General features: G+C 41.9%; 1 protein-coding gene across 1 annotated transcript in view; it reads left to right on the top strand.

The window, feature by feature from the left end:
- The first annotated feature begins 12,063 nt into the window (after positions 1–12,063).
- TXNRD3 (thioredoxin reductase 3) overlaps positions 12,064–25,296 on the top strand; it is a 34,777-nt gene continuing 21,544 nt past the window's right edge. The window contains exons 1-6 of the mRNA XM_037903834.2: positions 12,064–12,508; positions 19,370–19,430; positions 21,193–21,302; positions 21,919–22,035; positions 23,840–23,912; positions 25,114–25,233. Of these exons, the coding sequence (XP_037759762.1) occupies positions 12,386–12,508; positions 19,370–19,430; positions 21,193–21,302; positions 21,919–22,035; positions 23,840–23,912; positions 25,114–25,233 (604 nt within the window). The 5' untranslated portion in view covers positions 12,064–12,385. The remainder of the gene's footprint in view (positions 12,509–19,369; positions 19,431–21,192; positions 21,303–21,918; positions 22,036–23,839; positions 23,913–25,113; positions 25,234–25,296) is intronic.

Here is a 25,296-nt window from a genome sequence, read left to right as displayed (position 1 = left end):
ATAGATGAAGAATAAAATAAATTAGAGAGGTGATGAGAAACCCTCATGGAGATGGGAGTGCTTCTGAACATGCAGGCCCCAGGAAGTACAGCCAGTGTCCTGGAGGCAGCACCCCCTTTGCTTTGGAGATGCATCAGGATAATTAATTCAAATTGCACTCAAGCAATAGGGTTCAGCTCTTGAGCTGGATTGCAAAAACCTCAACATGCAGGGATGTTTGGATTTGGATTTTTGGTTTAACCCACTAGAGAAGTGGGGGACCAGGTACAAACTCTGGATCAGAGCCAGGATCAGATGCCAAACTCTAACATTTCAAGGGTTCAGTATTGCCAACCCCAAACATACAAAAATCATGTCAGTCCCCACACAATCATGAGATGGGCCTGAAAATCATGAAATTTTTAAAAATAAAAAATGTTTGGTTCTCTGTATTTGCCATTTGGGTGGTTGTGCCTTTAAGGGTTCATGTCTTCAAGTTTTTCTCTGCAACCAGATGGGCTACAAACTTAATTTTCTAAACAAAAATTGAGATTCTCAAATAATCTCCTGACTCCAGAAGCTGGAGCTTGAAGAAAAAAACAAATACTGTAAGCATCATGATAAAATTGTGAGAGTTGGTGACACTTGTATCTGGGGTTTGTGATAATTAACAGGGCCGGTCAAAGCAGTTCAGAATAAATGAGAATCTACCTGAACCTTCACTCAAACTTGAACTGTGAAACCTTTCTGAGTTTGGAGAAAGTTCAAGTAATGTCATTTCCCGCCCTCCCCCCTATTTCCCTTTTTGTGCTTCTTCTGCATGCCTCAGTTCTGGCCGGGCCTGGAAGTGCCAAATAACCACAAGAAAGGCTTATCTTGTGGGATTGCCACCCGGAAGAAGGAGGTACTGGCAACCTCATAAGCAAGCCTGTTCTTACTGGAGATCCAACCCCACTTGGCAGGCTTGAGAGATTCAGAAAAACATCCAGAATTTGAGGTGCTTATCCAAACCTCTGATCCTTTGAACTTTTACCCATCACTACTGAGCAATTCATTTAACTCAACTGGGGAAAGTCACAGAATGGTGGCCTTCTTTGGTGTCTGTGATTCGCACTCCTGGAGCTTTGGCCTGTTTAGCAGCCAGCACTGTGTGAATAAGTAGTAGCTGGAGAAGGATGTATCTCACTTTCTTTACCAAGGGTTCTGTGAAGTCCGCCTGTTGGTCCACAGAACTCCAAGAGAACTAAGCTGCAGGGGGCATGGAGAAGTTGGATGAGAATATAAATCCATGAGACAATCTCTCTTTGATACAGTTTTCCACGGGATGAAAAATAGGGAGAACCCCTGCTCTGTACTGAATAGCATTTAATTGCCTAAAGGAAAAACCATGTAAGTACACTTTAAGAGACAAACTGCTAATAAATCTGTGACAAAAGACAATGTATAAATCTGTGCTTTTGAATTTATGAGCCAGCCCTCCCCGTTGTGCATTCTTATGCTGCTGCAGGATAAAATAAATTGGTCTAGCTACAGGAATGACAGGAAACATGTGAATATTCCCTTCCCTGTAATATTGATCTTTGATGCTACGGACCTTCTCTCCCTCGAGTTGAGTGGCATAGTCACTGAGGATGGATAAAGAAATTCACCGAAAGCAAGGAATGCAGCTGGGAGTAGAACCCAGGGCCGTGACTGCTGCATTGCTAGTGTGTCTGAGCTACCTCACCATGACTGACTGGAATAAAAAAAAACACTCCTGGGAAATGTGCAGAATCTGACTTCTTAAAGGAACTGGATTGCTTAGAACTATAGCCAAATTCCTGTATTTCTAAAAGATTAAAGACCTTTCTATTCTTTCTTTTTTTCTTTTCTCTTTTTAAGAAGCTCTTGTAAGAAACTTAGCATAAGAAGGTGACTTTGGGGTGTAGGAGATGGAAACAATATAGTTTTTATAACATAGATAAGTTATCCCAAGATAACTGAAATAAGTTGAAATAAGGTGCTATTGGGCTGTTAAGAATACAATCCTGTCCTGATAAAGCCTATCGCCTCCAGAGAAAGGGAAGTGCCTAGAAGATGTAAAAGGAAACTTAGTTTGATAGCATCCTGTCTGGCAAGAACTCACTTATCAATAGCTGGGATGTGAAATCCTCACTTCTGTATTGTTTTGTCATTATAGTTCCCACTTTGCTATTGTTTGTCTGTATAATCTCTGTCTGGTTCTGTGATTGTTCCTGTCTGCTGTATAATTAATTTTGCTGGGTGTAAATTAATTAAGGTGGTGGGATATAATTGGTTACATAATCATGTTACAATATGTTAGGATTGGTTAGTTAAATTTCAGGAAAATGATTGGTTAAGGTATAGCTAAGCAGACCTCAAGTTTTACTATATAGTCTGCAGTCAATCAGGAAGTAGATGTGGGAAACGGGAATGGGGGTGGGGAAATTGGAATCATGTTTTGCTAAAGGGGGAAATTGGAATCATAGAATATCAGGGTTGGAAGGGACCTCAGATGTCATCTAGTCCAACCCCCTGCTCAAAGCAGGACCAATCCCCAATTTTTGCCCCAGATCCCTAAATGGCCCCCCTCCAGGATTGAACTCCCAATCCTGGGTTTAGCAGGCTAATGCTCAAACCACTGAGCTATCCATCATGTTTGGCTAAGTGCAGAAATGGGAACAGGGACACAGGTGTAAGGCTCTGTGGTGTCAGAGCTGGGAAGGGGGACACTAAGGAAGGAAACTGGAATCATGCTTGCTGGAAGTTCACCCCAATAAACATTGAATTGTTTGCACCTTTGGACTTCGGGTATTGTTGCTCTCTGTTCATGCGAGAAGGACCAGGGAAGTAAGTGGGTGAAGGAATAAGCCCCCTAACAACTACCTTCTGGCAAATCTAACAGCGATGTGTTGTTCAATAAATTAGTCAAAAGATAGTGCTCATCCCCCAGAGCTTTCCATAATGCACCTCATCTTTCCTGGGCTCAGAGTAAGTGCCAAGTGTCTGGGTTTCCGGGGTGGAGTACAGTTGCAAGATTGAACCCAGCCCTCATGATGAGTATTCACAGCAAGCTTTGGCAGTTTTAGGCAACAGAACAATGTTGTGCCTTGGATGTCTAAGTTACTGCCCTTCTGGCCATCCCACTCAGTGCATTAGTGGAGCTAAGGTACAGAGTGTTGCATGTTACTCCATGGAGCCAAAGATTGTCAGGTGATAGTGAGATCCTTGGCATGTAACTCTGAAGTGTCAGTCAGAGTTCATTTCATGGCCCAAATCATATAGTTGTGCACATATTTCTTGAAGCTATGCTGGATAAAATAGTGCATAGTATGTATGCACTGTGCACAATGTACAGACAGTTAGTATTTATGTCTTAGCTCACCATACCAGGGATGTCTCTATAAAATGCTCTATTTCTGTAAAAATACATATCACTAATAAAGCCCTGTGCAAAAATTAATGAATTAATCAGTGCAACACTCCAAGTCAATATTATCTCCATTTCACTGATAGCAAAACAAGCGGAGTTTAAGAAATGTTCGCAATGCCACATAAGAAGTCGGTGACAGAACTTGGGAGCTCCTGGCTTCGGACGCCGAGATGAAATCCACAAGACACTGTTCTCTCTATGCAGAATCCCTATGTGTATCCATCTTGGAAGTACAAAACAGCCATTACAAAAAATACTAGTTAGATAGTCAGTTTCCCACCCCAAACACCATCAATAAGCTTCTGTTAAATTGAGCATTAATAAATATATATTGTACTTCATCCTAAAGGTGACCAAACTTTGATTTTAGGAAACAGAAGATGGGAACTAGTTCCAGAGATCTGGACACTTGAGCAAAGTATGACTTGTTGTCCGATTCTGCAGACAGACAGCTGATCATAACTGCCACTCTGGGACATGGGTCTCTGAGGCTCCTGGGTTGCAGGCCATTTTGGGCTATAGAGATAATAAATGTTGCTTGGCTTAGGACACCATCAACCTCTTGAGTTGTCTTTAAAAATAGCCCCAAGTAAAGAATATTGTATCTAATCCAATGTATCTAGTATCAAGAGAATGCTCACCATGTTATTAGATCAGTCTACCCTCTAGGTGACAGTTACAGATGACTGTGATGAGCATATTTTGTCCTGTCTGTATATTACGTTTTTTATTACAAATGGGCTTGAGCTGCAACCTTCTGGTCCAGTTTCAAACTTTCCCAAGGTTCAGGGGTGTTTGGATCCATCCTTGCCTCTAATTTTCAGGTAGAACTTGATGTGCTTTACTGGGAAGCACATACATCACTTTTATATGTTGTTGTAATGGTGATAGAATGAGAAAGTATAGGTTCTGACACAGGGGTCATTTGGCAATTTCCTCCTGCTTTTTAACCTTTAAAACACTAGTGGCTATATATGGTCCTGGCAGCATATAACTTCCCATGTTTCTGTCCCTAGGTAACCGGTGCAAATACCGTATACTACACTGGCATATACTTGTACTACTAGGGCTGACCTTAAGGGCTCTCAAAATATTCAACGAGGTGGACAACATGCTCAAAGAAGTAAATGTCCCTGGGTTTGACTCCACATAGGACCCTAGTAGCCTTTCTTGACTTGAGACACCAGAAGCTTTGAAAGTCAGCCCTGAATACATTCTACACTTGGAGCCTTGCACACATTTTCAGTGAGTTCAGTGCCATTGACAGGAACTGGATTGACAGTCTGGGAGACTCAAGTCTGCTTATCCATAGAACAGGTACAGAACTGGAAGCAGAAAGAAAATTTCTTCTATGTTGCCCTGCTGATGTGTCTCAACCCCATTCAGGGGTCCCTCTCTAGTGGTGAGAGGGGGGAGTTCAGACTCCCTGATCTATTCACCATTAATTACATGCACTCCCTCCAAGCCCAGCCAACTCCTGTCCATAGCCTAACCCTGCCCTATACACAGATTCGTGGGCCTGTGGAGAGATGGGGTAGGAGAGAGTGCCTGTGGAGTGGGCAGACCCTTAGCCTCTCCAGAGTGAAATCTAAATCCCATCTGACATATATCCTTTTAAAGTACCTGTATACCAAAGCCAGCTAAACCTGTCCCAGTCTGGGGAGTTCTGCTTCTTAGCTGAAGAGCTTTTCTTCCCATCTCATCAGCATATGGAGGTTCAGCCCTATGCCAAAGTCTCTCAGGGCTTGTCTACACTACTGCTTAAGTTGATGTAAGTTACGTTGCTCAGGGGTGTGAAAAAGCCACCCCTCTGAGTGATGTAACTTACATCAACTTAAAGTGGTGTCCACACCGTGCTATGTCCGCAGGAAACACTCTCCCGCTGACATAGCTTCCGCCTTTTATTGAGGTGGAGTAATTATGCCGACGGGAGAGCGCTCTCCCAGTGGCATAGTGCATCAGCTGCACTGATGTAGAGCAGTAGTCTAGACTAGCCCTCACTGTCTGAAAGCCCTTTCAAATCCCATCCCAGTCCCTAGCTTGGAGTGCACGGTCATTATGCGAATCACATGCTGTCGCAGTCAGTGATAATTTACTTAATGGTGCCAAAATCTGTGAACTTGCCTAAAGGCTTTTGACATTATTTGCCACGAACATTAGTCAATACATTCTGGGATGGAGGCAATTTGCATGTCACCCAAATGACTAGATATCAAATCAGGCTTCCGACGGGCTCCAGAATGGCACTCTCCTTTCATCATTAATCTTAACAAAGGGGGGGCCCAAGGCCCTGGATAGGGACCTGAGCTGTTTCCTTACATATGACCGATTGATGTGGCAATCTAAGGTTGGCCAGTTATCATCCATTTTGAAGAAGGCACCAACTTTCTATTTCTGCCTTCAGCTCCAAAACTGCAGTGTGATTTGGAGGGACTTGGGGGCTGATCCCACATAACAGCACATGTAGTTTGTTTTCCTGTGAAATGTTACTGCTAAAAATCCCATGTGCCCTATTCCCCTCCTACAGGACTGGCAACTTCCACAGAAGTCAATGAGGGTTATTGGCACACTCGTGTGGCAGGAGAATAGGGCCCCAGTTTAGGACTTTTGTACTGCTCTGTCTTACTCTCTTTCATATTAGACAGACAAGGTGGGTGAGATAATAGCTTTTATTGGATCAGCTTCTGTTGGTGAGAGAGACAAGTTTTTGAGCTTACAGAGAGCTCTTCTTCAGGACTGGAAAACTTACTCAGAGTGCCAATAAAAAATATTACCTTCTGTGTCTCTCTAATATCCCAGGATCAACACAGCTACAAAAACCCTTTCTTATTCACTGTCTTTGGGGAAACTCTCTATTCTGTCCCAGCCCTGTTACACCACTCTGATAGCATGAAGGGAGCAGAAATTATCATTTTTATTACCATAACGCCTAGGAGCCCTTAGTCATGGAGCAGGACCCTATTGTGCTAGGTGCTATACAGAATGTCTTCTTCAGGAATATCCCTGGCTGTCAGGAGCTATGGGCCTCAGTTCCCTCAGCTGAACCTGGGGCTAGCTGGCCTCAGGCCTTACTGGAAATCTTGGGAGGTGGGTAGGCACAAGCCCACCCACATCTAAAGGCCCCTCCCCCAGCCTTGCAGGAGGGACCACTGGACCCAGAACCAAATGAAGACGGGGGACAACTAAGGAATAACAGGGTCAGGAGTGAGGATCACAGGTTCAAAACTAGGGATCCAGAGGTGGACACTGAGCAGAGAACCCCAGACAGCACCCACTGCTCCTCAAAGCTATCTAGGGAGCCAGCGGATGCCACCCAGAGGAACTCTGGCCAGATGCGTGAGACCAGGGAGGAGTGGAAATAGGCCCCACAATCACAGAGCACCCCGTCTCACATCCTCCTCCTGGCTACTTGTTGTAGATGGCTACTTTGGCCAGGGCCAGGAGGAGGTTGATGAGGAGGTCTTGCAATTTGATGGGGCCATGGACAGGGTGTGCAAATATAAACAGGTGTGGGGAAAAGTGCAGCCAGAACCTCAGCAGGAAGTTCTGAAGGAGCCGGAATAGGAGCAGCAACCTGGCTCATTCGAGATAAGCATGAGCCAGGTTCTCCCTCACGCCGCAAAAGGGTCAGAGGTCAGGGATGGGGGTGAGCTGCGCCTCCGGCCAATTAATGAGCCCAGCTGAGCTGCAGTAGAATCACCTGATCGGCCAGCCTGCCCAATTGGGTGCAAGGTGCCTACAAGTCTGCATTTAAGATCAACAGCAGCATGTTGCTGGTTACTTAGTACTTATACCCTGTATCTGCCTTGTTCCAGCCCTGTGCCCTTGTTTGGTTTGTGACTCCAGCTCTGACTCTTGGCTTGTCTCCTCACTCCAGCGCTGACCCTTGGCTTTGGCTCCCTGTTCCCATCTGCTGGGCCAGGCAATCTGGTAACAATCTCTGATAGTAAAATCTGGTTACATTAATCTCTTTCAGAGAGAGAGAGAGAGAGAGAGAAACTTACTCACAGAGAGGAACTAAACAGGCAATTCTGGATAGTTGTGAGGAAGGGTATGGTGGATAGTTTTAGTACCTGCACCTTGTATCAGAAACCCACAGGTTTCAGGGATTGTATCTGTCTGTGTTCATAGCTAACTTGAAATGGAGGCTCCATGAGAGTCAGCAAAACTTAAACCAAGGGATATTTTTTTCTTTGTGATGTGGCTAGAAACATTCTCAATCTAGGACTCTTCCATTATTAAGACTAAAATAAAAGTAATAGACAAATCCCATTTTTCAAGGCTCCTGGAACAGCAATGATATATACATATGGTCAAAGAGAAATAAAATCACTCATGTCAGATGTCTCCCATTAGGTCCATTTCCATCACTGGTGGGATTACTCTTGCAATTATTTTTTGACATTCTTAAATAAGAGTAAGGATGGTCTTGTGCTTAAAGCATGGGACTGAGAGTTGGGCTGTATTATCAGCTATGCTACAAACTTCCTGGGAGACCTTGGGCAAGTCACTTCACCCCTCTCTGTGCCTCAGTTTCCCCATCTGCAATATGGGGACAATATCTATCATACAGGGATATTACGAGGCTTGATGCATTAATAGCTGCAAAGTGTTATAAATTTTTATATAAAACAGTCAACATACACAATAGTAGGCAGTTGATGAATGTGCTGAGCCAATAATAGTAACTGCCCCAAAGAGCTTATAGTTTAAAAGCACAAGTGGGCGCAATAAAGAAAAATGCAGAAGGCCCAATCCTGTTTCAAATTAAGACAACAGCTAAACTACTTGTGGGAGCAAAATCAGACCAACAGTATATTGGCTATGATCCCTGAGCTTTATACCTTTGGTGCTTCAAGGAACAGGAGGGAGGGCACATAGCAGACACTGCTTGGGGACTGTTCTAAGTGTAAGGGTTGAATGAATGATGCTCAAAGGCATGTGTGGGTAAAAGGAAGAGTCAGAAGACAATCCTGGATGGAAAATAAGGATCAGGAGAGATATTGGAAATAGAAGAAGCCCTCCAGGGCCTAGCAGAATCTTTTTTCTAGGATCCAAGAAAAATAATTGAGAATTATTGGAAACCTCTCCACACAGACTAAGCTTGATAAGTTTATGGAGGGGATGGTATGATGGGATTACCTAATTTTGGCAATTAGTTGATCTGTGACTATTAGCGGTAAATATGCCCAATGGCCTGTGATGGGATGTTAGATGGGGTGGGATCTGAGTTACTACAGAGAATTCTTTCCTGAGTGTCTAGCTGGTGAGTCTTGCCCACATGCTCAGGGTTTAGCTGATCGTCATATTTAGGTTCGAGAAGGAATTTTCCTCCAGGGCAGATTGGCAGAGGTCCTGGGGGTGTTTTGCCTTCCTCTGTAGCGTGGGGCACGAGTCGCTTGCTGGAGGATTCTCTGCACCTTGAAGTCTTTAAACCATGATTTGAGGACTTCAATAGCTCAGAGATAGGTTAGGGGTTTGTTACAGGAGTGGGTGGGTGAGATTCTGTGGCCTGCGTTGTGCAGGAGGTCAGACTAGATGATCATAATGGTCCCTTCTGCCTTAAAGTCTATGATTCTATGATATAAACAAGATTCAAGCGAGAGATGTCAATGCAGTTTTGGGCTGAGCATGCGGAGGCATCAGATCAGTCTGGAGGGAGAAAACAGCCCCTACTTTTTCATCTTGGCCAAGTGATGTGTCCTCCATTACTCCAGATGAGACTGCAGATAGGGGTGTAAGCAGTTCAGAAAGAGAATTATTCTTTTAGGTGGTGGCATGAAGACAGTGGTGAAGCTTGCTCCTTCCCATTTTCCAACTTTGACTTCAAGTTAAATTGTCATTGTCTTTAAACATGAATGGGAAGCAAGAGAGTCAGCAAGAATTTCCAGTCATAGGGATCTCCCCACCAAAACACAAGTCACCTTTCCATTTTCGGAGCTCTTTGCCTGTTGTGGGAAGATGTGGGTTCTTGAGATTATATTGGGGCATTGCCACCCATCAGAAAACTATCCACCAAAGGTGAGGAAATAACCAGACCCTGCATTGGGTGCTTCGTGCTGTTCTAGGGTCATCAGCTTTTATTCATAGCAACACAGAAATTGCTATGATTCTTGAACAGACTGATAGTCAATTTAGTTGAGTCTGGGATCCTGTGCCCAACAGGGGCCAAGGCTAGATGCTTCAGGGTAAGATGTAACTACTCTGCCTCTTTGTGCACCTAATTGTGCAATAGTATCCAGGAAAGAGAAGGGGAATTTCTTCCTGAGTCCAGCTGGAAATCAACTTATGCCCTGAATAATGAATATTGGTAGCACTGGTAATTATATCTTAGTGCTCTCATGTATCTGCAAATTGCTATTCTTATTCAGAACAATGTTTAATCCTTGTTTGAAACTTAGTGGAGCCTCCCAGCTCTGCCCTCACTCGATCACACAGCAATATTGATAGAACAAAGAATTATAAGTTTAAAAAAAAAAAAAAAAAGCAACACTCCACCACTGAACTATCACTGCCAGAATTAGGCAAAAAACCCATCTACCTGATGTTGTAGCCATGAAGAATGAAAAGGTTTTTGAATCATCCATCATCTTAATTTATCAATAATATAGGACAAAGTATATAATATTTAAGACCGTCATTCTCAAACTTTTCCATACAGCAACCTCATGCTACAACAGAAATATGTTTCAGAATACTCCTCCCATAAATTTTAGGATCTCTCCCCATCAAGTCATAACACATAGGAGGGTGTCTGCAACACCTCTGGGTGGGGGAGTCATTTGCAGGTTGAGACCCCATGATTAACAATGTATAAGGGAGCTACTTTGAGCCTATCTTCATATAACCTGAGAGTTATGTATGCAAGTCTTTTACTGCCATTTTCCAAATGATAGATTAAAGGCAATGGTGATATGCAAAGATTTTTTCAAGTTAGGTTTACACCCTATTTTGTTTGTGATGTATAAAGAGAACATGAAAGGTTTCTTTGGGGGAGGGGGGAGATGTATTTTCCTGTCTGTTTTTTACTTTAGAGAGACAAGGTGGGTGAGGTAAAATCTTTTATTGGACAAACTTCTGTTGGTACGAAAGAAAGCTTGTCTCTCCCACCAGCAGAAGTTGGTCCAATAAAAGATATTGCCCCACCCACCTTATCTTTCTAATATCCTGGGACCGAGACAGCTATAACAACACTGTTTTTGCTTTATCAAGAATGTCAAGTCTGGTCTTTACTGCATTTGCTGGAGGACTTCTTAGAAGTCTCAGATGTGTGTTGTGAGCTCTCACATCTTAATTGCAGAGACATGTGGGAGTATATATATTTAACAATGATGTCCTTCACTCCAAATGTTCATTAGACATTAGAGTTAAATGAGTGCTAACAAATACCATAAATGTTTAAACAGTCTTAGCAAATATCTTCCTCTCTCAATGTTCAGTTATCACTTGCTTGATTCTTGTTATTAGCCTTCATTAGTTTTCCAATTTACCACAAAGTCTTCCAGGGTAGGTAAGACCTGAATTCCTTATATAGAAAACAAGCGGGGCCTTCTTTACATATCCTAAGTAAACCCATTTTTCCCCTCAGTGGGTCATCTTTAAGAAACTTGACCAATACCACAGAGTAACAGAGTTCCTGGCTCTAAGCCTCCAGCTCATTCTATCAGACTCCCTATCCATTAATATAACAACTTAAAAAATGATTTCACAAGTTTTGCCTGACCACAGGAGTGTTTTTTCAGGACTTGGCTGTTTTAAAATGTGTTTTTATATAAGGAGCTTTGACTGTAAAGAGGTCAAACACACGTCGTGTATACAAGCTGCTTTCTTCAATCCATCTGCAGGATTTGTCCATTTCCCCTTACTTTCCCTCACTCTCCCTCAGGCCCAATCTTTTTAATGAATCACAGCGACCACACACAAAGACTGCGCTGTTAGAATCTGTCCTGTAGATGGCAGCTTCTCCCAATTTTCTCACTCTATAGGATTCATAAGCGAGATATCTTTACAGCCCACTGTTTACAGGGTCTTTTAGACATCATCTGCAGCTAGTTATCTAGGTGTAAAGTTGCAGCTTGGCCATCTGTAGCAGCAATCAGATAATTTTGCAGTTGGTTGCTAAAAAGAAAAGAAAAAAGCACAAATGGTGTGGGTGTTAAATGTGTAGCCACTTCCTTGGGTGAAGAGTAGGCAGATACAAATAAGCTGCTAAAAAGCAAAGGCCCAGTCACCTGAACATTTACCTCTTATTGGTCTCTAGTCTCTTTTTGTGTATCTCTTTTTTTTAACCAAAACCCCATTATTCCTATTTTACAGATGGGAAGCTAGAGGAACACAGGACAGAAGTGATGAGTTTGCACAGGGAGTAAGTGTCACAGATGAAGCAGGCTGTAGCCCACGAAAGCTTATGCGCTAATAAATTTGTTAGCCTCTAAGGTGCCACAAGTACGCCTGTTTTTTTGTTTCGGTTTTTTTTTTTTGCGGCTACAGACTAACACGGCTGCTACTCTGAAACAGACAGAAAAAACGCCCAGGAGTCCTTCCTCTCTGGTTCAAATCACTGGAGCCCATTCCCTTCCCAGAGCTGGGACTAGAATTCACGAGCCCTAAGGATAGAAGCTACAATATCTGCAGGTGAGGACACCACCCAGACAACTAGAGGAGCCTGCTGCCTGTGCGCATGCTCTCCCTTCTTGGGCTGTCCCAAGTTTTCCTAGCGGGGCGAGGCGGGGCTGATGTTGGACTCTCCCTCCTAGGCTCAGTCTTTTGGTCAGTCTATGGACGGCGTAGGTTAACGCACACCCCGGCCTCATCCCGAGTAGACTCTTCCAGCCTCCTTCTTCCTCCCCCCCCCCCGCCCTCTCCGGAAGGAAAGAGGCGGGGCTAAAGGGCCACTAAGTACCGGTATCTGCGCGCGTCGGCTAGCGCAAGGAGAGCGCGCGGAGCTGCCTTTTTACTCGCCCTCCTGCTGCCATGCCGCCCCCGGGCCAGGTCCGGGTGCCGGACTGGGATGCGCTGCGGCTCCGCGTCCGGACTCTGATCAGCTCCCACCGGGTCGCGGTCTTCAGCAAGAGCTACTGCCCCTACTGCAACAAGGTACGGCCCGGCGGGTGGGGGGCGCCTGGGGTGGGCCTCGCCGCGCACACGCCCCGCGGGAGGAGGCCTCCCGCCGGCTGCGCCCGGCAGTTGCCCCTGGGGGGGCTCGCGCTCTGCCGCTCCAGCCTCGGGCCCGGCGGGGGCGGGGAGGAGCCTTAATCACCGGTTCTGGGGCGGGCGGGTTCCCTCCGAGCCTCAGGGCGACCTGAGGTGGGCTCTAGGCCCGGTGCAGCAGGCTGGTGTGAGGGTTTGCACTGAGCGCCCCACGCCTTTTCCTGAGCGTGGCCGGGAGCCTGGAGGCAAATGTCTCTGTCTCTCTCTCCCCCCCCTCCTCTCTCTGAGGGCAGGTATTGGTCACAGGCTGCCGTTCAAACAGAGCTCGCGCTCCAGAGCCCGGACCTGGCTCCCAACTTACGCTGGCGCGAGGAGCCGGCCAACTGCAAACGGGAGCTCGCGCTTCTTGCGTTAGTGGAGACCAAATGGGCGGAAGTGGGCAAATGCCACCCAATGCACCGCTTCGTGTATTACGCCCAATCTTAAAGCCACTATTCAGGGATATCGGGTTTGTGGGGGTTTTTTGGTTGTGTTCCTCAAATGTTCAAGCAGAGGGCATCTCTTTAGTAACCAATCTGGATGAAGCGAAGTTGTCACCAAGCTTGAGCTTCCTGTCACCTTTGAGCTGTTGGAAAGCCTGACTTATCATTGACTTGCTTTTATGTTGTTGAATGTCAATACTGTAATCAGTGTTATAATAAAGAAGTTGCTGAGCATTGCAGTGGCCAGAACAAGGATTTTTTATTTTGGCACTACTTGGTAATACTTACCTATGTCTTTCTAGGTCTAGTCTGCTTAGCTAGCTGACAAAGCTAAGCTTGAACTGGAGAATGAAAGTAGCTAGAAAAATAAACATGCAAGGCCTTCCCTATGCATCATAAATAATTGCCTGTCAAATTCTAACTGCAGAATCTTGGTGCAGATTTATGCACATCTTGATTGATTCTCAAATACTTGTTGAATTGACACTTAAAAGTGAAACCTTTTTAAAACTTGAAAATCTTATGTGGTGAGGAAAACCAAAGTTGGAATATTAGGCAGTAACTTCTAGTAGCATTTTTCTAACTGTATGTTTTACATTGAAATTGGTTCCTTGGTAGTCATTCCTCTGGTTTCATACCCTGAACTTGGATCTGGGTGTGTAAGTGGGATGTTACAGTGGAGTCTTGTAATATTACTGTAGAAAGAAGAATCCCAATGATCATGTTTTTGTTCTAGTTGACATAAAATTACATTTAGACCTTAATTCAGGTCTAAGGTAAAATGTCAGAAATGTAGTAGGTACTTCAGATAAGAACATCATCTGGGGTCCTGAAAATATCATCATCTGTTGCTAAGTTTTATTTAAACTTTCAAAAATCTTTCTAATAGTCTTTTTACAGAATTTTGAGCAAGTGAAGCGATCATAGGGTGGTAGATGAAATCTCTTTTTAGGCATAGCAAAGTTTTTCTTGTGAGGATTCTTTTTCTTGGTGAGTCTGTATTGGAAATAGAAAAGGAGTACTTAAAGCTTATGCTCAGATAAATTGGTTAGTCTCTAAGGTGCCACAAGTACTCTTTTTGCAAATACAGACTAACACGGCTGCTACTCTGAAACCTGTATTGGAAATACCCACTAAGAGAGGAATCCAACAATTGATGCTCATCTGCCTTACTTTGTCTACTATTTCACAGTTCTGTTTGGTCTATTGACAGTTGCAATACTAGTTGTAGAGTGTTAGCAGCCTTTTTTAGCAATGTATTGGGGTCCAGTTAGATGGTATTGTCGTCTTTTTTTTTTTTAATTTTTTTTTTTTAAAGACTCTCTTTTCTACCTTACCATTTCACCTGTTGCTGGTGCTCCAAGAGCTATTCCAGTTGAGGGGAAATGGCTACAAATTAGGGCTGTCAATTAATCACAGTTAACTCATGCGATTAACTCAAAGTTAATCGTGATTAAACAAATTAATCACAGTTTTAATTGTTCTGTTAACCAATAGAATACCAATTGAAATGTATTACATATTTTTGGATGTTTTTCTACATTTTCCAAAATATTGATTTCAGTTGCAACACAGAATACAAAGTGTACAGTGCTCAATTTATATTATTTTGATTACAAATATTTGCACTGTAAAAATAAGCAAAACAGAGAGTATTTTTCAGTTCACCTCATACAAGTAGTGGAGCGTAATATCTTTGTCTTGAAAGTGCAACTTACAAATGTAGATTTTTTTTTTTTGTTACATAACTGCGCTCAAAAACAAAACAATGTAAAACTTCAGAGCCTACAAGTCCACTCAGTCCTACTTCTTGCTCAGACAGACAAGTTTGTTTACATTTGTAGGAGATAATGCTGTCCACTTCTTATTTACAATGTCACCTGAAAGTGAGGACAGGTGTTCGCCTGGCACTTTTGTAGCCGGCATTGCAAGGTATGTACTTGCCAGATACGCTAAACGTTCGGATTCCCCTTCATGTTTTGGTTACTGTTCCAGAGGACATGCTTCCTTGCTGATGATGCTTGTTTAAAAAAAAAAAAAAAAAAGTGTTAATTAAATTTGTGATGGTCTCCTGCTCTGTTTTACCCACGTTCTGCCATATATCTCATGTTATAGCAGTCTCGGATGATGACCCAGCACATGTTCTTTTTAAGAACATTTTCACTGCAGGTTTGACAAAACAAAAAGAAGGTTCCAATGTGAGATTTCTAAAGATAGCTACAGGATTCGACCCAAGGTTTAACAATCTGAAGTGCCTTCCAAAATCTGAGTGGAACAAGGTGTGGAGCATGCTTTCAGAAGTCTTAAAAGAGCATCACTGGTGCAAAAACTACAGAGCCCAAACCACCAAAAAAAAGAAAATCAAGCTTCTGCTGGTGGCATACGACTCAGATGATGAAAATGAACATGCATTGGTCTGCACTGCTTTGGATTGTTATTGAGCATAACCCGTCATCAGCATGGATGCATGTCCTCCGGAATGGTGGATAAAGCATGAAGGGACATATGAATTTTTAGTGCATCTAGTACATAAATACCTTGCGACGCCGGCTACAACAGTACCATGCAAACACCCGTTCTCGCTTTTAGGTGACGTTGTAAACAAGAAGCAGGCAGCATTATCTCCTGCAAATGTAAACAAACTTGATTGGCTAAACAAGAAGTAAGACTGAGTGGACTTGTAGGCTCTAAAGTTTTGCATTATGTTGTTTTTGAGTGCAGTTTTTTGTACATAATTCTAAATTTGTAAATTCAACTTTCATTATATAGAGAGTGCACTATAGTACTTGTGTGAGGTGAATTGAAAAAATACTATCTAGTTTTTTACAATGCAAATATTTGTAATAAAAAAAGCACTATATCTTTGTATTCTGTGTTGTAACTGAAATCAATATATTTGAAAATGTAGAAAACATCCAAACATATTTAAATAAATGGTATTCTATTATTGTTTAAGCTCATGACTAATCACAATTTTTTTAATTGCTTGTCAGCCCTACTACAAATCTGTGTGGTGTCAGTCTAGAACTCTGTTGCTGATTAGTGTTCCTTCCTGCTGCTGCTGAGGCAGAGATTCCCTTGTAGGTAGCCTTTTTGACTCCATGGAAACAGCCAGCTCTTGGGAGCACTATATTTACTGTCCCAGAGAGAGGAAGGGCAAGTACTGCTGCAGGTAGGCTGGGGAGCAATGTTGGCTCTGGGCTTAGTGGGGGAAGAGAAGGAGGAACATGCATGGAGCTGGATTAAGGGACGGGTGATAAATCTGGAGCAAGGAAAGATGCTTGAGGAAATTATTTAGTGGAATAAGGTTCCCTGGTGTGTGTTTTCTCTTTGGCAGAGGAAGAGGGTGGAGAGAGTATGTTGAAAGAGAACAAACGAGGTCAAGAAAATTCATCTTCTGTTTGCCCTTTGGCTCTTTTAGGAGATTAGATAGGAGCAGGAATAAGAAACAGTGACCCATTGCAGCGGAAAATCCTTAATGGTAGGATGAGAAGGAAGGTGGTAGACTGGAATGGAGTTGTCAGAATTCAACTTTCTTGCAGTTACTGCCAGTCAAGAATAACCTGCATGTATTTTAAATTCTTGCAACCATGGAGAAATTGATACTGGATGAGATGGAAAAACTTATAAATGCTAGCAGTCTCTATACTGACATGTAGAAGCAACCTGATACACTGAATAACCACAACTTCACATGACTGCTGATTATGATATGCCCTCAGCTAGTATATTATGCATCTATACAAATGCATAATGACATGTCAGGTCAGCTCAATTTAGATTGTTACAGAATGCTAATTGACTTATGAAACAGCAGACCCAGGACACTGCTTATTAGCTAACTCCACCTTGTGGGGTTTAAAGTAGCTAAACAGGTTGAAGTAATGAGAGCGAATGCTGCCAGGAAAAGTTTTAAAAAGTGCATTGTCATACTATAGTGCCTTTGTTCCAAGTTATTTTCCGTATGAAACTTAGTGTTAAGTAACTCACTGGTAATGTTTGTCCCCTAACTGTTTGTTTCCTGTGTAAGAATTGTAAGGAATTTGTCTGTGTACAAATGCATTAGTTGAATTCAAGTGTGATGCATATTTGTATGCTACAAATCAATATACAGACTGCAAATGTCGTCTTTCTGTACAGTTTAGTTAGATCTTGTAGGAAAAGTACCCTATGGCTGAGAATAAAGATGGCAAGGTCAGAAAGTCTTAAAATTAAAATCTAAAATGTTAAAGGACAAATGTACCCTCCCTTCTTGAGTGTAACTATTTGAAAACTCTTCTGTTCTCTTGTTCTTGCCTCACTCCTAAAGAGCTGTTCTTTCTATATTTTAGAGCAGTTCAGTGGTGTCTCTTGCCGCTGCCACACTTGAACTGTTTGTTCTACAGTAGAACCTCAGAGTAACGAACTCAGTCAACCTCACACCTCATTTGGAACTGGAAGTACCCAATCAGGCAGCAGCAGAGACCCAAAAAAAAGCAAGTACAGTACAGTACTGTGTTGAACATAAACTACTTTTCCTCTTTTTTAAAAAGGAAAGCAGCATTTTTCTTCTGCATAGTAAAGTTTCAAGGCTGTATTGAGTCAATGTTCAGTTGTAAACTTTTGAAAGAACAGCCATAACATTTTGTTCAAAGTTACAAATATTTCAGAGTTATGAACAACCTCCGTTCCTGAGGTGTTTGTAACTGAGGTTCTAGTGTATTTATTTCATGAAAAAGGTGTCTTTCTCCTGTAGGCTGCTTTAATACAAATTAAAGTAAAACAGCAGCTAAACAGTTATAATTCACTGGCATCCCCCAAAAGACTAAAGGCCCCTACTCCATAAATATTAGTCCCATCAAGCTCCACTTTTCCAAAAGTATACATAAACAGCCCTTTCAGAGTGCCCAAATACTCATGCTCCTTTGGAACCAACATAACAAAATTGAGAGCCCCTCATAGAGAAATCTGCAATTAGCACTCTTTCTTAAATCAAGAGTATCTGCTCCCTAATTGCCTCTCCCCATCTTCCCTTCCTGGCAGTCAGAAGTTTAGGGTTGCCGCAGGTATGGGGTTGCATCCCTGATCACCTTGGCTAATAGCCATTGATGGACCTATCCTTTATATAGTTATTGAGTGAGCCCAGTTATACTTTTGGCCATCAACATTCCGTGGCAATGAGTTCCACAGTTTTAACTTGCCACTATGTGGCAAAAGTACTTCTTGTTTGTATTAAACCTGATGCCTATTTTAAAAAAAAAAAAAAATTGCCTCTCCTTTGTTCCATACTGTCATTGTTGCAGTCTCTCAATAATGCAGCTACCTAGCCATGTAGGATTTTATAGGTCAAAAACAGGAATCTTCAGTTTATTTTTTTTTGGCATGCTTTTTAAAAAAAATTGTCTGTCATTTTGAGGGTCACTGTTGTTCATTTCCAAGTCTGAAGATTGAGAGAGATGGTAAATTTGTGTTCCTAATCCTGGTGTGGGTTGTCAGCCAGGGATCTAGTAATTTTCTGTGCAGTTAATGGTGAAAGTACAACTTCTAGATTTCAACCTAATTTTGCTACTTAATAGCTTCCTCACAAAACTTTCCCATCCCCAAAGACTCTTTGGCCATATGTGTATATTTGTTTACTAAATGACCCTTTGGTTTTCTATTCTCTACATCTACTTCAAAGCAGCTACCTCAAGATGTCTTTGTCTTTTTAACCCCTTATATTGTGTCAGAAGTAATCAGACCATCTGCTGCTAAGTTTTTTTTGGTAGACAAAGTTCTCCCATCTCCTTCAGGAGAAGCATGGGGTTGGATACCAAAGTCTGAATCCTGCTGATTACCTAAACATACTTCTACACGGAAAATGAACATGTGATTGTAGCACAGGTATTGCTTTAATCCAGCTAGTGCAGCCATAAGTTCATTGTAGGTGAACCATCTCAGGAAGCTTGCCAGGGATCCTGAGTACGTACTTGGGTTGCTAACAGGTGGTGAAGTGCAGGCTTCCATGGCTTTGCTGCTATTGTTAACCACAATAGCTAGAATAAAGCTAGGACAGACATGTCTACTTGCATTAGTCACGCTGTCGTTTGTAGTGTGAATGTACCACCTGTGGTGGTGAAATCACATGAGATAGCAAAGGGGCTGCTTCTGAAAATTAACTTGGAAGTAATGACTTAGTATCTGCATAACTCAGTGTCTTAAAACAGTTGTATCTAATGTACTAATGTTTAATAGCAGATCTTGGTCCTAAACTACATCTAAATATCAAATCTTTGACTTGTGAAAATGCAGTGCCCTTGTGTTCACAATAGTAGATATCAAATGAAACTATTCTGGTTTGTTACAGGTGAAAGAACTTTTTCATTCTATGGGAGTAGACTTCTATGCTTTGGAACTTGATTTAACTGGTAAGTAAAAATGACAGCTCGTGTTGAGATGCATAGATATATATTTCATCCGACTTAAGCCACTCTTTTGCTATAAACTGTCTTGTACTGATCAGAGACACTAATTCTCTCTTGAATGATGCCTTGTTTGGTGCAAAGTTACAACAGCATTTAAAATACATGCTAAACTCTTATATCACAAGGCACTTTTTTTTAAAAATCGTGATTTTATTTAATCAAATAGAAGTTTGATGGCTGTGTCAGGAAATTGCTCACTGTTCTGTCTTGCAGGAAAACTAAGGGGGAAACTAAGTTATTTTTTTTGTGTTCCCAGATGAACTGTTAATGTTTTACTTGACTTAAAAGCGACCTTTGTGAAGAAATTTGCTGAGTCATTGGAAGTTGGGGGTCACGGGGGGGGGGTGGGCAGGGGACACACTAAATTTCATTGCTTAGGCTGTAGCCAGTGCCAGCTTTTATTAAAGCCAGGAGTTTTGAGGTTACAGTACAGTCTTATGTTAAAATTACTTTAGTTCTTGAGAAAACAGTTAAGGGGTTTACTGGGCATTAATTGGTTGTAAAGATTCTGAATATATTTAGAAACTTCAGTGGTCATATATTTTGATTTTAAAACTTCGCTACTTATCCTGTTTACCAATTTAATACTTCATAAACGTCCAAAAATAACATTGTGTTGAATAATTTTAAATGTACTGACTGACTCTCACTGAAGTTTCCCTTTTTGGTTTAGCATTCTCTGCAAACTAGAGAGGTTCCCGCACAGTAAATGGATCCTAGTCTGACAAAGGGAACTGTAATATACATATGGATTTGCTGAGTCCATCTTACGTTTTGGGATGGTGATTGTGTGTTAAGGCTCTTTAATAATTAAGGCTGTGCTTCATTTGCAGCTCCTGAGATTACTGGCACTGTCTCTGAGTGGGAATAAATAATACTAAAGTGCATTGTATATTCCCACAATTAATCACACACATTTCCTGTACTGGCTGGACTATATATTTAGATTTCATAAAGCCACCAAGAAGGTGCCTATCCAGAGCACGTTCCATGTTGACAGTTGTTTAAAAGGACAACTATTGTCAAAACCAGCAGTAATTGAAGCTTCAAAAGAAAATACTCTGCCTTCCCTAAAAACTAATCTGAAGTAATATATCTAGTCTCCAAAAGACCCTATGAAATTAGTGTAGTAGCGTGCCCAGAAGGTCTATGAATTCTGGCTATTTTCAACAAAGAGGTGAACAAGTTCCAAAGCCCAGGGGGCCTAATGAAGAACACCCTGCCAGCGGGGGTGTGTGTGTGTGTGTGTGGTTTTTTTTTTTGTTTGTTTGTTTTTTTGTATTGAGTTAGCTCAAATGCCTCCACTGATATTGACTGTGGCAATATACATAGGCAGGGAGGTAGTCTCTCTCAAATAGCCAGGTCTCGAGCAATGTATGGCTTCCTTCTAAACTCAGTGACTTAAACACCACCTGGAAACCATCTCGCATTTAGGTTTGTGAAGCTTCAATTCATTCCATCTATCAAGACACGTACTCTTTGAAAAATCTTCTTTTGTTTCAAAGCTTGTGCTTTTGAAGAATGTGTCTACAAACTTGCCATGTCTGAAACAAATACGTTGATTTTATGGAGGGCTTGTGACGTGTTTTTTCAACAAACTGCACTTCAGTTCTAGTTTTTAAAAAACCCATACATTTAAGTGCACTTTCAGTGAGGATTGTTTCAAACTCTCTCATAGTGGTGTGTGTTTTTTTGTTATCCTTAGATGATGGACCCAATATTCAGCAAGTGTTAGTAGAAGTGACTAGCCAGAGGACTGTGCCCAGTGTGTTTGTGAATGGAACACACATAGGTGGATATGATAAAACTTTTCAGGTAATCTTGCTTTTCTTGAGTTTGAAATTAGCTGTGACTAGAAATGAACTGACTAGGTAACTTATCTCTGTTTTTAAATACAGTCTAGTCACTTGATACCTCTTTTTTGCAACCACTGGTTTCAAAATATGCTAGTGAACTAACTTAATGCATACTTATTGCCTTCCCATAATGTCAAGAAGGAAACTAAATTAAAAAAATCGGTATTTAAAAGGAGAGACAGTTGTTCCATCCTGCGACAACCTTTTTTAATTCCTGCCTTCTTGATGTTCTGTACAATGGGTAGAATTACAAATGGAGTGAGCAATGGGTCATCAGTGATTTCTTGACTTGGTTTTTTGGTATGTAGCTTTTGCTGTGTGACTTAAACATAACTTTAGACACAGAAAATGAGAACACAGTCCTGTGAAAGGTTCTATAATTGTGAGCTTTAAGTATCATGTGAGAACTCCCTTTCTAGCCCTCAGATTTGAAAAACTGTGTGCTAATGATCCTCTTTAATAAGGAATCCAAAATTAGGGTAGGAGCATCAGACATGATGACCTAGGTCATGAAAAAGCTGTGTAATTCACACTTGAACATATAGCTGTGTGAGTAACCCATATGTTTGTTACAGGCTTACCAGAGTGGCTCATTGCAGAATGTGCTAGGGAATTGCATAGATGATGCAGAAGTTTATGATTACGATCTTATTGTTGTTGGTGGTGGCTCTGGCGGACTTGCATGTTCCAAGGTATGCACTTGGGTTTGCACTTGTACACTGAATTTTGCCTATATATCAACTGTACATGTAAGATTTCTCCTGAAACTCTGTTGCTCTGTGCACCTGTCATTCTAATGCAATATAGTCTACATTTCAGTGAGTCTTTCCATTCATATGAAATTTAATGGGCTGAACACTGATGTAACTGTAGTGTAACATGCACTCCTTCAGGAGCTCATAGTTCAGAACTTTGGGCCAGATTCTTTCCCATAGTATAGTCACTTTTTGCTTCAGTCTTTCAACTTTGTCAACTTCCTCCTGGACGAGTAAGGAACTTAAGGAAACAGCAGCCTTTGTTTCTGGTAGTTGTTCAGAAGGGTTGAAGGTTCAAAGTATTGATACTACTTTTGGCTGGGCAGTGGAGGACAGGGGGATGACAAACATATGCATAACATTCCCTTTAGATAATTACTGTTGACAGTGCAGGCTGTTGTATAGGGTTGCTTCTAGATATTTCTTCTCCAGGTGTGATACATATCTTCAGATGGTTGGAAGTGAAACTCCGGCTGCTCTGCTCCTCTGCAGCTTCTGATTGAATTAGGTGCCGTCATAGATTCTCAGGGTCTGGTCTATGCCCCAGCCTGTAACCAGTCTCTTCGAAGTAGCCCTTTAGTGTGCCAGACCCAAAGGCTCCACATAGTTCCACAGGGAAAGGCCCACAGCCTCCATGATTCCGAAGCTGGTACCTGTAGGCCCAATTGTTTGTGGTTCCCTTCAATAAGCCCAGCCAAGCCAGACTCCTATGGGAGACGTGTTCCTACCCCTTCAGAGCATAAAATATCTGCAGAAACAATAAGAAGCCTTTTTAAAACAAGATACCAATTTTAATAACCTGGAATACAGAATCTAAAAGTCTTTAGGTTAGCGTGAGATGCAGGCTTAGGATATGATTCCTGTTGGTAGGAGCTAGGGTTCTGCCAGGTCCTGCTGCCCTGACCTTATCCTGGCCCTCTGTCCCCTTTTGTTCTTAGGGCATGTCTACATGTACAGCGACACAGCTGTGCCAGTGCAGCTGCGCTGCTGCAGTGCATCTGGTGAAGACGCTCTATGCTGACAGAGCTTTCCCATCGGCATAATAAAACCACCTCCATGAATGGTAGAAGCTATGGCTCTCCCACCAACGTAGTGCTGTGCATACGAGTGCTTATGTTGCTGTAACTTATGTTGCTCAAGGGGGTGGTTTAGTCACACCCCTAAGTGACCTAAGTTATCCTGACATAAACTGTAGTGTAGACATACTGTTAGTCTCCAGGTTCCTCCTGTGTCCGTGTATCCAGCTCTGTCAGACATTTGATACCTTCACACATTCTTCAGCTTAAGGCCTTTGTGCTTACCTGCAGAGAGGTGGCAGGGAATCTCCTCTTGGCTGTAGATTGCTAGGTGTGAGTGTCCCAGCCATTGAGGTTTTCACAGTTTCTTCCAGATCCTTCATTCACATGCATAGGCTCTATTCAGTTCATTAATTATTCTGGTCTCTTACCAGGCAGCCACATGAGTCTGACACAGAGTCCCTTTCCTTTGCATAGTAGTACAAAGCACAGGGGAACTGAGGTGCACAAGAACATCGTAAAAGTGTTACCAAAATTCCCACACTTAACACAAGCACTGGTGGCATTACGGAGAGAAGGGTAAGTGGTACTAAGACTGGCATCAGAAATGCCTTCCATCAGACAAGCACATTGGAGGACATGTTTTCCTTGATCATTTAAGCTTTTAGCATCAAAAAGCAATGGAGAAGTTCATCAGTTCATATCTGACTTCTTTTTTAATACAGGAAGCTGCTGCCTTAGGAAAAAAGGTCATGGTGCTAGATTATGTTGTACCAACACCTTCGGGTACTTCATGGGGTAAGCGGTCCTAGCCTCAAATCACAATATATATGCATAGATTAAAATGCTGATGTCAGCATTGCTTAAATTATTTAGTTTCAAGGTTTTGCATTCCTGTAGTATGGTAGTTGTATGGATATGAGGCTGTGATTCTACAACATAAATGATGGAGGAAATAAACCTCACTCAGCCTGCCTGTTCGAGATGGATTTTTCTATCCAGCCTGCATTTCCCTATGTACTTCAATTTCCTATTAACTCCTGGATTTCACATTCTCACTAAATTCTTTGCTACGTAACCTTCCCTTTTTAAATCTTAAACATTTTAATCACTTATAGGGAAGCTGATATCTGTCAAGCACATTTTGAGCTCCTTAGATGAAAATGTTAGTTTGAATTGGCTTTACACGTGAGTTGCTGAATTACAGTATCATCACTTCATTTTAGCTGAAGTGCTTAGCACTGTGATACATTCAGTATTTCATAGGCCCAAAGGGACCATATTTCTACACTAGGTGTTACAAGCACCTTGAAGTGGATGCTTTTCATGTGGTCTCCAGAATTCCTCACTTTCCCTTGACCTTGCCTTTTGCTGTTTTTCACATTTTTTGATCCTGGCTCCTATAGAACAGATTAGTGGTCATCCTTTCCATAAGTAAACTCTATTGTGTAGAGAAGTATTCTTCTTTTGTTCTGAAGAAAGCATATGTTGAATTTCTTACAATCACTCATAAGAGGAATGTTTGCCCTTCATTTCTTTTTTGAAATTTAGCTCTGTCTCTGACTCCATAGAATAGGCGTGGTTAACACTGCAGATTGTGGTCTCTTGCACTTCTTAGGTATCATGAAAGTGTCATTCTGTTCTATCTGACTACAGAATAAGTGGCGGTGAATTAGTCCAAAGCTACTTTATATATGTGAATGTGTTGGGCCTATGCTTAAAGCTTTACTTATGTAACCTGCTTGGTATTGGAGTTAGAGTTAAAATGTTATTGCTTAAGTAAAAAATGTTACTTTGTCAACCTTGTCAATTACATACTGCATCGGAAGGTATGTAGTTGTAAAGGAAGTTCTCCATCCATTGCTTGCATATGTACAGAAAGTAATACTAATGGATGGCTAGACAGTGGAGTACATAAAGCATGTCATAAGACAGACGTGCACATCTAAAGTTAATGCTGGTAATAACATTAAATAAACTTTCTTTCTTTCCATCACAGGACTTGGTGGCACTTGTGTAAATGTAGGTTGTATTCCTAAGAAACTCATGCATCAAGCTGCACTTCTGGGACAGGCACTTCAAGATTCAAGGAAATTTGGCTGGGAGTATGATGAGCAAGGTCACTAACACTGAACACTGGTGGGGGAGGATGCAAATCAGAACTTTTGTTTGAGCTTAAATA

The sequence above is a fragment of the Chelonia mydas genome, chromosome 7 (assembly GCF_015237465.2).
Source record: "Chelonia mydas isolate rCheMyd1 chromosome 7, rCheMyd1.pri.v2, whole genome shotgun sequence".
Taxonomy (NCBI): domain Eukaryota; kingdom Metazoa; phylum Chordata; order Testudines; family Cheloniidae; genus Chelonia; species Chelonia mydas.
The sequence above is the reverse complement of the archived record's forward strand: the minus strand, read 5'-3'. Positions and strand labels throughout refer to the sequence as shown.